Source organism: Epinephelus fuscoguttatus, linkage group LG16 (genome assembly GCF_011397635.1).
Source record: "Epinephelus fuscoguttatus linkage group LG16, E.fuscoguttatus.final_Chr_v1".
NCBI lineage: Eukaryota > Metazoa > Chordata > Actinopteri > Perciformes > Serranidae > Epinephelus > Epinephelus fuscoguttatus.
In genome coordinates this window covers 818,014-832,603 of record NC_064767.1, presented here as the reverse complement: position 1 = coordinate 832,603, position 14,590 = coordinate 818,014, and the positions used below count along the sequence as shown (strand labels likewise).

Sequence of the window (14,590 nt, the reverse complement as noted above, 5' to 3'; positions counted from 1 at the left end):
CTGATTCGGTTCTGCAGGTTCTCTGCTGGTACACTGGAGACGGGGATCAAGCAGTTTGTCTCACTCGGGATAGATTGTGCTTTTTTGGTTCATAGTTTATGATTGACGTGTGATTTATTCGCGTTTAGAGGGAATTATTTTTACCGGCAATTACCAGATAATGGAAACGTGGGCACAGTTATCTATATAAAATACACAGACTAACTAACTAACTGATTGACTAACATAAACAACTGAAAATTGAAAAAAATTAGCTTGCACCGTTAGCTTTGGTAAGGGAAAACGACTGACTGTAAGTCACGCACAAAAACACGGAAGTTGATCACTATTTACTTCCGTGTTTGAAAATAAGGTGGATAGCAAAACAAATATTGGACTTTTCTGCAATGCTAACTTTTTAGCACGTTAACTAACATTAGCTGCAATAGGAAAGCAAATATTGGATTTTCCCATAATGTTAGCTTTTCAGGGCACATTAGCTAACGTTAGCTTCCATAGCAAAACTAACAAGTGTGGTCCTCCTTTGTAAGATTGGCTTCCTGTGACATCATCCATCCACTGAGTGAGAGCATACGGGTCGGCCAGTCTGGTCCCGTTGGTCAGTGTTTACTTATTCAAGTAACACTGGCGGTCCCGTCTGCCGGAAGTCAGACGCTGAATGCAGCCGATGGGTTCTGAGAATGAGGTAACAATAACATTAGTATTCTTGTTAACTAGCTTAACTTGATATATCTATTAATTAGTCATCATTTAGCGAACATCATCTACAGGCAACAGCATTACTCAACTTACATGGTTTGTTCGGAAGAAACTGTGCAAGGTTTTTTGCTTCTTGCTGTCTGGTTTGCTGAACATAGTTAACACACAGCAGCACCGCCCAGCAGCACACGTCTCCTTGGTGCGATTGATTCAGATCACAACAGGACAGCGTAGTCGGCGTACTGTGAGACTAGAGCTGCCCAATCAAAGTGCAAATATGGATTGCACACCAATCAGAGAGCAGTTTTCCGCAGAAACATTTGGCTACACTCCATTTCACTCAACCGGTACGCGTCAAGCAGAGTCTGCCCCTCTCCTCTCCCCTCTCTGAAGTCTGGCTGCAAACTTCAACTCCGCCCACCCGACGCGCCAGCTGTTTGAAATAAATTTAAAATACTCAGCTGCCAGCCTTTTTTTCCAGTGTTCATCGCTGGCATGAGAATTGGTTGGGCAGAGTGAGACCGTGAGATGGAAGGTGAATGCATGAGAGTTGGCAACCCCGGTTTTGGCACTTAGTGCAAAAACCATGTAGAACTAACAGGCTCCTTGCTGTCCCCAGCCGCCATGTCAAAACTTGAGACGTTTGCTACGTCACAAAGATGGCGACTGATGAGAGTGAGAAGTGTTCATCATTCCACACTCAACTTTTGGACCGTTTTGTGGGTGTCAGTAATACACTGCATTTTCCTGTATTTTGCAGTGTGAACACACGTGCACTCTAAATATGAAGTGTTTAGTACAGGAGTATGTGATTTGAGAAACACTGTATGTTAGCACCACTAGCTGTGTGGTAACAGTGTTAGCTGTGTGGTAACAGTGTTAGCTGTGTGGTAACAGTGTGGTATTGGGCTGTCAATCTTCCCCCAAAATCAGATTTGAATTTTTAATGTTTTTTATGTTAAAAATTCGAATAATATTCAATTTTTTCCTTGGTACAGGCTATAGCCTATGCCTACCACATTTTTATATTTTTTGTGTTATAATGACGTTATTTTAATATTTTGCATCACATGCAAAAGTGAGCATCTCCAGCTTGACGTGTTGCTCCTCCTCACTTCAAGTTGCTGTCATTAACTTTTAACCTGCAAAGGCGGCAGTGCTGCAACATTGTAGGAATTTATGAAAGCCCTTGTGAACATTTCAATAATTACACATTAAAACAATATTTATTTGCAATTACTCTATTGAACGACCCCGAAGCATGAGCAAACGCTCTGTGTCACTTCGGATCAAAGAGATGTGCCCTGTCACTGTCAGTGCAGGGCTGACAGGTCACCCTCCGCTGAGAAGAGAGAGAGAGGAGATGGATTGTAGGTCCGTTTGTAAACGAGGCTTCTCTGACAGTCATGTATTTTCCTCATAAAACATCTCTTAATGCACGGTAGAGCGCCATTTTTTTTTCTCCAAATATTCAAACCTTAGTTTCCAACTTCGAATATGCTTATTTTTTCAATAATTCGAATTGTTTTAGAATAGCGAAGTTCATTCTGACAGCCCTAGTGTGGTAACAGTGTGTTAGTGAGTTAGCTGTGTGTTAGCAGTGTGTTAGCTATGAGTTAGCTGTGTGTTAGCAGTGTGTTAGCGGTGTGTTAGCGGTGTGTTAGCTGTGTGTTAGCGGTGTGTTAGCTGTATGTTAGCAGTGTGTTAGCGGTGTGTTAGCTGTGTGTTAGCAGTGTGTTAGCTGTGTGCTAGCTTGCAGAGGAAAGAAGAGTCAGAGTCGTCGTGGTTACGAAGCTGTAAACAGTTTAATAATTGTGACATCAGAGCAGCAGAAGGAACCAACAGAGCAGAACTACATTCATCAGAAACACACTGAACTAACACCTGTCTGTCTGTAAGACACTTGGTGTGTGTTAATAACGTTTTGTGCTGCCACTCATCTGTATGTGTGTGTGTGTGCGTGTGTGTGTATAGACAGGTGCTACATCAAACCATGCAGAGCATGTGATTGGCTGTTAGCCATCAGGTGATCTGACAGAGAAGTGCAGTGCAGAGAAACAAACATTCAAACCAAACAAAGTGAAGGTTTAACAGGAAGTGTGTGTGCGTGTGTGTGCGTGTGTGTGTGGGTGTGTGTGTGGGTGTGCGAGTGGGAGGGGTCACATCTCAGTCTCAGCCAATAAGCTCTCACCTAGACCTGATGTCAGCAAGACCATCTGGGGGCTGGAGTCTGTAGGGTTAAAGAATGACACGTTTAGAGTCTGCATGTTTTCACACCGTTAAAGCAGCTACAAGAAGTCTCAGTGTGACGCTGACATGTCAAAGTTTGTTTTGATAGATCACAACTTTTGCATGGGAAGTGGCATACGCCTTTTTTAGGAAATTTGTTTGACAGTGAGTTGTGCGCTAGCAACAAAACTATAAAAGAAGTAAAGGTCATGACGTCAGTGACAGTGTTTGAATTCTGCGTCAGAGCCACAGTTTGGTGTCAGTTCTCTAAGAGTTAAATCAAACTGTAACCCATCAGATCTTTGTTGTTTCACCTTTGAATCAAAAATCCTTCAACCAGATTAAAACACAGACTACAGATGAAAATTAGCTTATAGCACCTAAGGTGCACCTAAGTAGCTGTTTACTGTCCCTGTTGATAAAATAAACAAATAAATAAACATTACTGATGTCGACATTTTTCATCGTTTGTTTTCCTTATTGGTCAACAAACTGATCACAGATCTGTCCGTCAGCCGCATCTGAGTTCCTGTTGGGTCCACGTTAGCTAACATTACATCGTGATACAGACACGTACAGGGCAGGTTCGACTTGTTGTCAAATATATATTAATGTCTCTGATTATTATTCTGACGGGACTGAGTTTGGTAAATATCCACCAAACCTCACAGTTTGCCTCAGTTATTTACATTCACACTAACTTTAGCCTTCCAACATTAGCCTATATTATTAGCAAGCATACACACAAGTCGTGACAGTGATTAAGTTTGAGAGGCTGTAACATTTTTCTTCTCTCGGTTTCTGTTACATCTTTGTGTGATAGAAATCCAACGTGTACGGTTCAGATGAACGTGGGATGACTCAACGCAATGCAAATGCTAGAAGTCAGTCTTTAGATGCTTTGCTTAACTAAAGACTGATGACTTTCTCCCTGATTTTGTGTTTAGATGGGCGGATACAATTTCAGAGTTTAAAAAACTCCCTACGTTGCAGAACCAATAGTAAATCTGCAGGGTGGTCCTTCGGTGGCTCGCTGAACTCTTGTGCTCATAAACATAGTCCGACTAGAAACACGTGTAGCGGTACAAAATGACTCAGCCGTGCTCGCAGAAAACGCCGTCAAAGTTAGTGGATGTTTGTCGCGTTTGCGCCGACACATTCTCGCCAAATAAAAGAAACAAACATAATCTTTTACAAGGCCATGACTCATCCGTCCGGCCGGACTATAGAGGGAATCGCCTTGTTGTTTACAAATACTTCCGGGTAGAAAACCAGCAGAGCTTTTAGCTCTATATATAGCCTATATATCACATTTTCACATCACTGTATCACCGTTTAGACTAATCCGATGTTTGTAAAGTCTATAAACACAATGATTGAACAAACATTACTATTTCTTAGCCGTTAGTGGTGTCTGTAATAGGTAATAACTCATTAAATGTTCCGTGAAAAACATATTTTTTCCAGCGGATATCTTAGTTACAACATGATTGAGCATCATGAAGATTTCGGGACAATGGGCTGTCGGACCAATGGGCAGAACCTGATAATCCTCCACCGTCGTCACTTCCTGTAAATGCAGAACAGCAGTGTGTGATTTGAAACACAAATTTTGTAATCTGGTGGGAGGATTTTTCAGTCAAAGGTGAAACAATAAAGATACGATGGGTTACAGTGTGACGTGACTCTAACAGAACTGACTCCAAACTCTGGCTCTGACGCTAATTTCAAATGCACAATCTTTCCCTATTTTATAGTTTTGTTTATTGTGACGTTATATTTTGTGGTTGTGGCTGATTCTGGATCAGGATCGAATGCACGGGACAGAACAGATTTAAAACTAGTCCTGAGTCAGCCTCTGCCTCCGACACAGGTCTGTAATATCTGTTTATCAGATACAAAATGTATTAATACAAACATCACAATATGAATCTATGTACGTCATGTTACAGATATTAATCTGTCACAGCCACAAAAACACAACCTCGTCACTGCAACCTGCAAACTGCTGCCTTTAAAAGATTAAAATAAGTCACATCTTTGGAGAAACATCCACCTGCAGAGCCGGAGAGACGACTCTCAGTTTTATGTTGTACAGACGGAGATTGTTAAATACATATTTTAGATTGTTGTTTTAAAAATAAAGTTAGCCGTGCAATCACAGTTACTTGTGTAAAGCAGAAATAGAAAACCTTTCTACTACCTAGCTTGCAAGCATGGATCATTACAGAATATAGTAACTTTCGCCACAGTTCATTTTAAGAGGACCGCTCCAAGCAAACGTGTTCTGTGTTTAGATGATCAAGCAGACGATGGATCATATGTTTGTTTCTGGCTGCAGCGTTAGCTCGCTGAAAAGTTTACACTTTAACATGTTGATAAAAAAAAACGTTGCTATCTTTTGATACTATGACTTGGAACAGCAAAGTTTTTAATCAACATTTTGAGGTCAAAATAGACAACTTTTCAGCTAAAGGGCACGTTAGCCCTAGCTAGCTAAGTATAATTTATAGTTAGTGTATCGTCCGATAGTTTAAACAAAGAACACATTTTCTCACAGTGGTCCTTCTAAAAAGAGCAGTGGTTGAATTAACTATATTCCATTATGATCGGGGAGTTGATTTGCAGACACTAGCTAGCGCTAGCATAGCTAGCTGTTTGAAATGTTAACTCCTCCCACTACTGTGAAGTGATTCGCTGAATTAAAAACTGATAAGTTTTTGACTGGCAGGATTGTGAGCCTCTGATTGGCCACATTAAAAATGATTGACAGATACCCCACCCTCTCAAGCTCGCACATGTGCACGTCTACGGCGGCTCTCCAGTTCTGCAGTGGGATGATACTGTGTCTTTCCATCTTGAAGTGGAGTACCACTTCTGTCCACAGGGGGCACCAACGTCAACACCATACGAAAGGTCCTTGCAGCTGCTTAAATTTAAACTCTGTAACGTCACACACTGCTGATCAATATCCAAATTACTGATCAGTTTTCAGATTGATTTCCTTTGTCTCAATTCATCAGCGTTAATTAAAAAACAGTCACCTTTAACTTTCTATGAACCCACGACGTGACTCTGAGAGATCAAACTTTGGGCGCAGCCAGGCTAACTGTTTCCAGTCTTTATGCTAAGCTAAGCTAACCAGCTGTAGCTTCAAGTTCACTGTACAGAGTGCGTTAACGATCAGGATTTATCTAAATGGTGAACTGGTCCTTTAAAGAAAATCAGTCTAAAAACTGATTTAGAAAATGTCTGAATACATATACACAAATATTTCTAGAACTTCAGCTAAACATGTAAAACCACACGTTTAATGTCCCGTTCACATGTATATACACGTATATTTTTAATATTTTCCTCTCCATTCAGAACAACTCCGTCCATACGACCTTTGTTTTCCAAAATATGTCCGTCCACACTAAAACACAGGAATATTCCAGGCGCTCAACGGACCAGTGGGTGGCGATAAAGGCTGCTCCTTCGGAGGAGATTTCAAAATCTGTTTCAGTGACCTGAAAGTGTTCGTGGACAAGATGCCAAAACGTTGAGGAAAATATCTGTTTTCATAAATGCGTGTCTCCGTGTGGACGGGACCTCAGTGTTTCCTCTATGCCCACTCAGAGTCAAAGACTTATAACATAAAAATACTCTGTGAAGAGTTCAGTTTGTTACAGTCAGTGGATTCACTGAAGGACCAGCCGGCCCGGTCCACTCGGTCCACTCTGTGTGGTCGGTTCTACGTTCTTTAAGTTAATGATGAGTCATAACAATAATGCTGCTGTGAGCTTTTAACCAGAAATCATACAGGTCTGTAACAAGCTCTGGACCAGGACCAGGATCATGGCCAGAATAAGACCTGGAGCTGGACCAGGACCAAAACAGAATCAGGGCCAGACCAAGGACCAGGACCAGAACTAGATCAGAACCAAGACCAGAGCCCGAACTAGAGCAGGGGCTGGACCAGGACAAGGGCCAGAGCCAGGACCAGGACCAGGACCAGAATTGGGACCAGAACAAAGGCCAGGAGCTGGATTTGGTCCAGGGCAAGGACCAGGAGCTGGACCAGAATTAGATCAGGAGCTGGACCAGTTCAAGGATCAGGAGCTGGATCAGGGCCAGGACCAGAATCAGAATGGGAGCTGGACCAGGACCAGGACCTGAACGAGACCAGGACCAGAACTAGATCTGGGTTAGGACCAGGATCAGAACCAGGAGCTGGACCAGGACCAGGACCTGAACGAGACCAGGACCAGAACTAGATCTGGGTTAGGACCAGGATCAGAACCAGGAGCTGGACCAGGACCAAACCAGGACCAGAACTAGACCAGGAGCTTGACCAAAACCAGAACCAGAACTGCACCAGGGGCTGGACCTGAATCAGGACCTGGACCAGGACCAGGACCAGGACCAGAGGACACAGCTGAGTGGAGTCACAGAGGAACCACAGAAGAAGAACAGATCTTCAGATAAAGGTCTTTAACTGGAAATACAGAACATGAACTGGGATTAAACCAGTTTAACCAGAACCACACTGAGACCTCTACAATACAGAACACAGACCTCATACTGTCACTGAAGACACCCACACCAGAACCAGATCATACTGGGTCAGCTTGTACAGAACAAGACTGATACTGGGTCAACTGGGACAGAACCAGGCTGATAATGGGTCAACTGGGACAGATCCAAACTGATACTGGATCAGCTGGGACAGACCCAGACTAAGAATGGGTCACTGGGCTAGAACCAGGTAACTACTGGATCATCTTGGACACTTTCAGGTATACTGGGCTCCTTGAGACGGAACCAGTTCAGCTAAAACTAGAATACTAATATCAGTATGATGAACTGGACCAGTAGAACCAGAACTAGCTCCTGTACTAGTAGAACCAGTATAATAAGCAGCACCAGTAGAAATAGTACAATAAAGTAAACCCAGTGTCCTGGTTGTGTCCTGGTTCTGAACCGGTTTTAAGTGGTCTGTTCTGTGGGACCAGTTTGGAGGGTAGAGTGGGACAGCTGGGGGTGAGGACAGAGGGGGGAGTGTTCAGCCCTTACTGCTGTGGGGGAGCCAGGCGGGGGGCTGGTACTTGTCTCTGATTGGCTGGTACTTGTCTCTGATTGGCTGGTACTTGTCTCTGATCGGCAGCAGGGCGCTGCTGGAGGCGGGGCCTGGCTGTAGGGGCGGGGCCTCTCTGTCATCTTCGTCCTCTCCTTCAGACAGCAGGTCGCAGATCTGCTGCTGCAGCTCCGGACTGATGTCGTTCTCCGCCAGGACCAGGACCCGCAGACTGGTGGGGTAGTTCTCCACCATGTCCAGGAACACCTGGATCAGAACATCAGACACATGTAAAGACCAATCAGATCCCTGCAAACATGGTGACATCACACCTACAGGACCCTGGTTTCAAGAGTGTGAACTTGGACCAGGTTTGGTGTTGGACAGAGTCCAGATCAATGTCTTCCGCTGCTGGACAAACAGCTGAATGACTGAAGGATGAGGATGATGAGGAGAAGACAGGAACAGAAGAAGAAGAGAGGAGGACTGAGAAGTGATTGGTCGACCTGTGCTGATTGGTTAGACAGTCCAGTTCCTTCCAGGTCCAGAACCTCCAGAGTTCTGCTGGACGCCACAGCAACCGCCAACATCCCCGCAATGTGATCACCTGAGAACAGAACCAGAAGAACCAGGACGTCATCAACAACCAGCAGACAGCAGCCTTTATCTGTCCGTCTGTGTGTGTGTGTGTGTGTGTGTGTGTGTCTGTCTGTGTGTAACGTACCCAGTGGGTTGTAGTCCAGGTTGAGCACTCTGAGCTGTGAGCTGTGAGCCACGGCGATGGCGAGGCGAGCCCAGCCTTTAGAGCTGATTCCTGGGTTAGCGCTCAGAGTCAGCTCCCTGAGACCTGCACACACACACACACACACACACACACACACACACACACACACAATGTCAGCGCTGTTACTACACACTGAAGGTTCCTTTACACGACACCTGTCTGAAGGTTATATTTAAATGTTCTAAATGGTGACATCATAATTCTTCATGAAGTCTGATTGAATCTGATGAAGTTTGCTGTTTCTATTTCTGTTTTGAGAACTGTGAAATGAACTGAACACTTAATGACCTGACAGTGTTTGTCTGTGTGTAAATGTTCCTCCTGGTGATGTCGACATGACAGTGAAGAGTTAAACCCTCCGGCGTGTGGTGACGGCGTGTAAATGTCCACGCTGCTGAATTCAGGTTATCTGAGCCTGAAATAACAGGAGAGGAGTCCCAGGAGGCAAAATGTCCTCCGAGCTGTATTGAATATGTGTCCACTTCCTTCAGACTGCAGACGTTTCATCAGACCTGCTGCTCCCAGACAGTCTGACTCGGACTCGTCTGACTCGGACTCGTCTGAACGACCTCAATGTTTCTCTGATGAAACGAGCTGAGGAGACTTTTTATGAGCTGTTCATTAAAACAGAGACAGTCACAGCTGAAGTCGAAATGTCTCTGTGAGACATTCAGGACGGTAACACTGTCTGATATGTGATGATGTCACTTTCTCTGTGTGTGATGTCATCTGAGCCTCTGTGGTTTGTGGTGGTCAGACGGTCCGGCTGTGCGTGCATGTTAGTGCATGTGACGAGAACGACCCGCGGGTCACCACCAGGAGGATTACTACGGGGTGTTCAGGAGGTCACTGTGGCGTCACCGGGTGGTTGCTACGTGGTTGCTAAGGTGTTCCAGGTGGGTTCTGTGACCAGGTACGAACATGTTTGAGGGTCTCAGGTGTTGGTTACCTGACTTTGCTCCGTCGGGCGGCAGCATCCCACAGATCAGACCGAGCGCCTCGTCTCCCAGCATGCAGTCTCCCAGATCCAGACAGACCAGCGCCGGGTGGGTCGACAGGGCCGAGTTCAAGGTCACCAGGCCGGCGTCCAGCAGCGGGCTGCCATGGAGACTGAAAGGGGGCGGGGACAGAGTCAGCGAGGTCACCTGACTGAAGCAGTGAATCAAACATCCTGTCAGTACTCACAACAGCGTCTGCAGCGAGCGGTTGGTTTTCAGGGCGTCCGCCAGGTGTCGCGTCCGGCTGATGCTGGAGACCACGCCCAGGTTCAGGTTGAGCTGAGCAAGCGAGTGCGACTCTGCGACACTGCGGCAGACGCGGCCGAAGTCACGGTCAGAGAGCTGGCAGCCGCGGACGGACAGCAGCCGCACGCTGTCCTCCTTCAGGCTCTCGCAGATGTCCTGAACCTCCGCCGCCGACAGCAGCTCCCCCGTGATCTGGATGGAGGCCGGCAGCATCCTGGACCAGACTGGGAGCACTGGGAGCACTGGAACACCTGGAGAGACGAGAGACCCAGACGTCTGACCTCTACTGGTGAAAAGCAGGTACTGAACCGACAGGTGACATCACTTCCTGTCTAGGCTCCGCCCCATTGACTCCGTTCAATGAGAGTAAACCACGATGTGTTTGTACGTTTTATAGAAACGATGTTTTTCTTGTATCAATATTCTGACAACAGCTGCTGATTAACTTTATTGATCCGATTGGTGTGAACACACAGTTATATTTTTATTATTGATTATTATTTATTGGGTGTCGTCCAGAGTGACTCAGACTGCAGCGAGCTGCAAACAAACAACAGGAGTTGCAACTGTTTCCCAACAAATATGAGCCAAAGCGGCCTCATGGTGGCGCTGTCATCAATGCCTAACAGTGGGATATTCAAATGGCCACGCCCCTCACACCGGAAGTCAGACTAACTTGAAATGTGCTCGACCAAAAACAATCTCTTGAATCTTTGCTCATTTGCATAATGTGATAAACAATAATTTTATCTTCACAGCCTGAGAGACAGTTTCTGTTATTGATGAGCATCAATAAGCTCTTTGATCAGTAATCAATAGGTGCTGATCACTGATCACTGATTGATACCTTCAATAAATCCACACACACACACACACACACACACACACACACACACACACACACACACACACCGGAGCTGATCAATAATCAAAGTATGGATGAGCAGGAGCTGGAACCGACCAGCCGATCAATGAGGAGCTCTGATTGGTTCTGCAATAAGGAGATCAATTGACCTGATAAAATGATCGATCAGCTCACGCGGGGAGGATCGGGTCTCTCACGCGCTGATGTCATCGTTGGCTGCTCCGGTGCCTCTGATCCCGCCGCAGGCCACGCGCCGGTTCTGATCCACAGTGACGGACATCAGAGGCGATCGATCCCGGTATCGATTGATCGGGTTTGATGAGAGGCGGGCGGCGGGGCGGCGGGGCGGGGGGTCTGTGTCCTGGAGGCGGGCAGGGGGGCCGTGTGTCGGACGGTGTGAGCTCCGTGAGTCCCGGTGTGTTTCTGCAGGTGACCGTTACTATGAGACACAGAGAGAGGAGGAGGAGGAGGAAGAGGAGGGAGGGCTCACTCTGACAGGTTTCTGGGAGACACAACATGAAGCTGAGCAATACACATAGTTATTACTCATAATAATGAGTCTATATTGATTATCTAACATTTATCAGCATCAGAGAAAAAAATACAAACACATGAAATTAAATAACAAAATGATGAAACACAAATTCACATCACTTAGATATTAAATTACAACAACAACAACAAAACTATTATTATTGTAGTATTTTAAAGTTGAAGGTAACTAAGAAGCAAAATGTGGCTGAAAGCTTAAATAGATAAATAAGTAAATAAGTAATAACTGAGATAAAAATTATTTTTGTCAAACTATAAACTTTTCTTTAAACTAACATATGAACATTATTAGATTTTAATTAAATAATATAATAAATAAATATTTTTAAAGACTGATTTGAAGTGTGATAAGCCGGTGGTGTATTTGGGGAACAATGTAAATATATTTTAATAAATCATGAAAACAATGTAATAATTTCATAGTGTTTGACAGTCGAGACTTTTTAACACATTTCTGTGTTATTTTAATCGAGTTAGCAGAAATATAAAAATAATATTTAGATACATCAAAACATATCTAAAAAAAGGTATAAATTATTATGTAGATTTAAGTTTATAAAATTTTACCAGTAAAATATGAATCTATATTTTACACATTGATTTTGTTATTTCAGTGTGTCAATTTGAGACGGATCAGAAACAGGATGTCAAAAATAAATAAATAAATAAATATTATCTCACTCTGTATTGTTTTTTTAAATAAAGAAATATCTTCGTCAATAAAGTTTTACAGCGCCTCCTGATCAGAGTGACACCTCTCAACAATAGACGATCTTTGCAGCTGTGACGTCAGCTTTAATCCTCCTCCTGTCGTCACGCGCGCAGAGAGACGATTATCAGGTTTATTAATAAGACGTGTTATTGATGACTGATCAGTTTGTCTGCTGCAGCTCATTGATCAGCTCGTGCCTCCTGATAAAACAAACAAACCTGACCCAATCACCTGACACAACTTCCGGTCCTGGTTTTTAAAATAAGAGCACGCGCCCCGACGTTATTGGTGTTTTTATTTTGTTAATCTGTTTTATGATTTCATGGGTTCATTTCACATATTTATCTTTCAAAGAATTTTAATCTGTTTGGTGTTTTTACATTTCACTTGTTTTTAAAAACAAAAACGTGTTTATGTTTTTATATTAATTAAAATTAGAATTTAAAATCAAGAATAATTAGTTTGGGTCTCTGATGGACTGAAACTGTGCCTTGTGTTGGAGATCAAACTATAGCAGATACAAATGTAATAAATGTATAAACACTGACACAGAAGACACTTATGCTGCTTTTCATGTTTTTAATTATATTTTTTATTTTATAATTATTATGTTGTGTGTTTGTTAAAATCCTGTCACTATGATTTGATTTTAAAGCTTTTCCATCACATTTGGAATAAAAACAACTTTTGTGAATTTATTTATTATTTATTTTTTTAAACAGTTTAAAGTTTAAAGTTCCTGTTGTGAGACGTGATGAGATCACCAGCGCCACCTTCTGGTGACGTCGAACAAACACCAGCACAGATGTGAGGTGGGATGATGTTCGTGACTGTTTACAGATCAAAGTTTATTATTGATCCTCGGAAGAGAAACTGATCGCTACATCTGTTTCTGATCAGGATCCACCTTATCAACTGTTTGATCAGATGACTCGTTTCATTTAAGATCATTTTATTGTTTTATTGGTTGTGTTTTGTATTTTTAATTCGTGTATATTTCAAAGACACATCTCTGAAAAATGTAACTGTAACACTGCGGATGCTCTGTATTTGTTCATAAACAAATTAACTTTTAAACACATAAATGAATACAAATATAGATGTGGATGAAATAAAAGTACTACATAATCATGCAGAACATTTCTGTCAGTTTTGTTGTCATTATTAAATAATAATAATAATAATAAATCACAAGAAACGATGAATTTATCTGAGAAATAAAAATAATTAAAAGGAAAAAGTCAAATTTCATACAGTAAGTAAACAGGCATTAAATATAATAAAAATATAAGTGATTAACTTAATTAAATTAACGTTTTCTATAATTTATGTATTTATTAATTTATTCTTTTTATTGATTTATTGTTATTATAATTATATTTCATTCTGTTGTTTTGTTTCTTGTCGTAAATTATGTTGTTAACGAAGTTTTTTATTTAAAATAAAAATGTATTTTGCGTCAGGCGTCAGTCACCGAGGTGAAGTTAATTTGAAGTTGGACATTCACTCCGTCATCTGGATGAACGGCTGTCCAACAACCAACCTCAAACTAACTTCGCCGCGGTGCGTCAGTTTTGTGTTGCGGCGTGGTGACGTACAAGGAAGTGTCCCGATCAGACAGCAGCTGCAGCTAGCAGGCTAGCAGCGGCTCAGTGGGAGCAGAAAGACAGACAGACAGACAGGTGCGCAGGCAGACGGACGGACAGACAGGTAAGAAACTTAACAGTTCACCTGTGGAGGGTTAGTAATTCTTCTTCCGCTAAACAAAAATCAGAACAGGAAGCAGAACGAGAGACATTAATAACCGGACTGTTAGCTGTTAGCTCCGTTAGCTTTGTCGCCGCTCCAGATGTTTTTCAGCATCATGTGTCACCTGCTGACAGGTGAGTAGAGCCGGAACAGAACCGACTACCTGCAGCCTGCATGACGTCATCAGCCGCAGCCCCGCGCGGTGACAGAACACACCGTGGCTCTGATGTCAGCATGTGTTAGCATGTGTTAGCATGTTAGCTCAAAGTTCCTGGCCACAGAATATCCTCAACGCCTCAGTCTGTGACGTCACACACATCATCTGACAGATGAATTTCTCCAGAACATCAACAATACAATCAGTCTGTGCTCAGTTTGTCACTGCCCCTGAATGTGGAGAGGTAAACAAAGACAAGCAGAGGTAAACAAAGACAAACAGAGATGGTAAATAAAGTGACAGGATGATAAACTCTATGTCACGTCAGTGTGACCTCTGACCTCAGGAAACGGGAGTCCAGGGTCTTCATAATGTGAGATGTTAAGGCCACCGGTCAGTATTCATTTAACTCAGCCGGGCGCCCCACTTTAGGCACCAGCACAAGACAAGATGTTTTGCACTGCACCGGGACTTTGCCTGTTTGAAGACTCCTGTTGAAGATCCACTGAAGGGGCTCCACTAGCTGGGCTGCACAGTCTT

The 14,590-nt window shown here is 43.3% G+C and overlaps 2 protein-coding genes across 3 annotated transcripts in view; one reads left to right on the top strand and one right to left on the bottom strand.

Moving 5' to 3' along the window:
* Positions 1-1,884: 1,884 nt before the first annotated feature.
* On the bottom strand, positions 1,885-13,918 carry lrrc73 (leucine rich repeat containing 73). The gene is made up of 8 exons (XM_049601114.1): positions 13,876-13,918; positions 11,030-11,319; positions 9,957-10,266; positions 9,721-9,881; positions 8,712-8,834; positions 8,494-8,594; positions 7,987-8,254; positions 1,885-2,929 (listed from the first exon to the last, which is right to left on the bottom strand). The coding sequence occupies exons 3-8, from the start codon at positions 10,226-10,228 to the stop codon at positions 2,859-2,861; spliced, it is 996 nt and encodes a 331-aa protein (XP_049457071.1). The 5' UTR covers positions 10,229-10,266; positions 11,030-11,319; positions 13,876-13,918; the 3' UTR covers positions 1,885-2,858.
* Positions 13,742-14,590, top strand: part of mea1 (male-enhanced antigen 1) — a 21,410-nt gene continuing 20,561 nt past the window's right edge. Inside the window, exon 1 of one of the 2 annotated variants that reach the window (XM_049601117.1) lies at positions 13,742-13,854. The gene's annotated coding sequence lies outside the window, so the exon portion shown is untranslated. The remainder of the gene's footprint in view (positions 13,855-14,590) is intronic. The other variant, XM_049601115.1, reaches the window with a different exon arrangement.

Bases quoted from the DNA above. Each gene is read 5' to 3' on its own strand.
- lrrc73 (XM_049601114.1), bottom strand. From the start codon at position 10,228: ATGCTGCCGGCCTCCATCCAGATCACGGGGGAGCTGCTGTCGGCGGCG. The intron at 9,882-9,956 runs GTGAGTACTGAC...GCCCCCTTTCAG, and splicing joins CGCTCGCTGCAGACGCTGTT to TCTCCATGGCAGCCCGCTGC. The intron at 8,835-9,720 runs GTAACCAACACC...GTGTGTGTGCAG, and splicing joins GCCCGACGGAGCAAAGTCAG to GTCTCAGGGAGCTGACTCTG.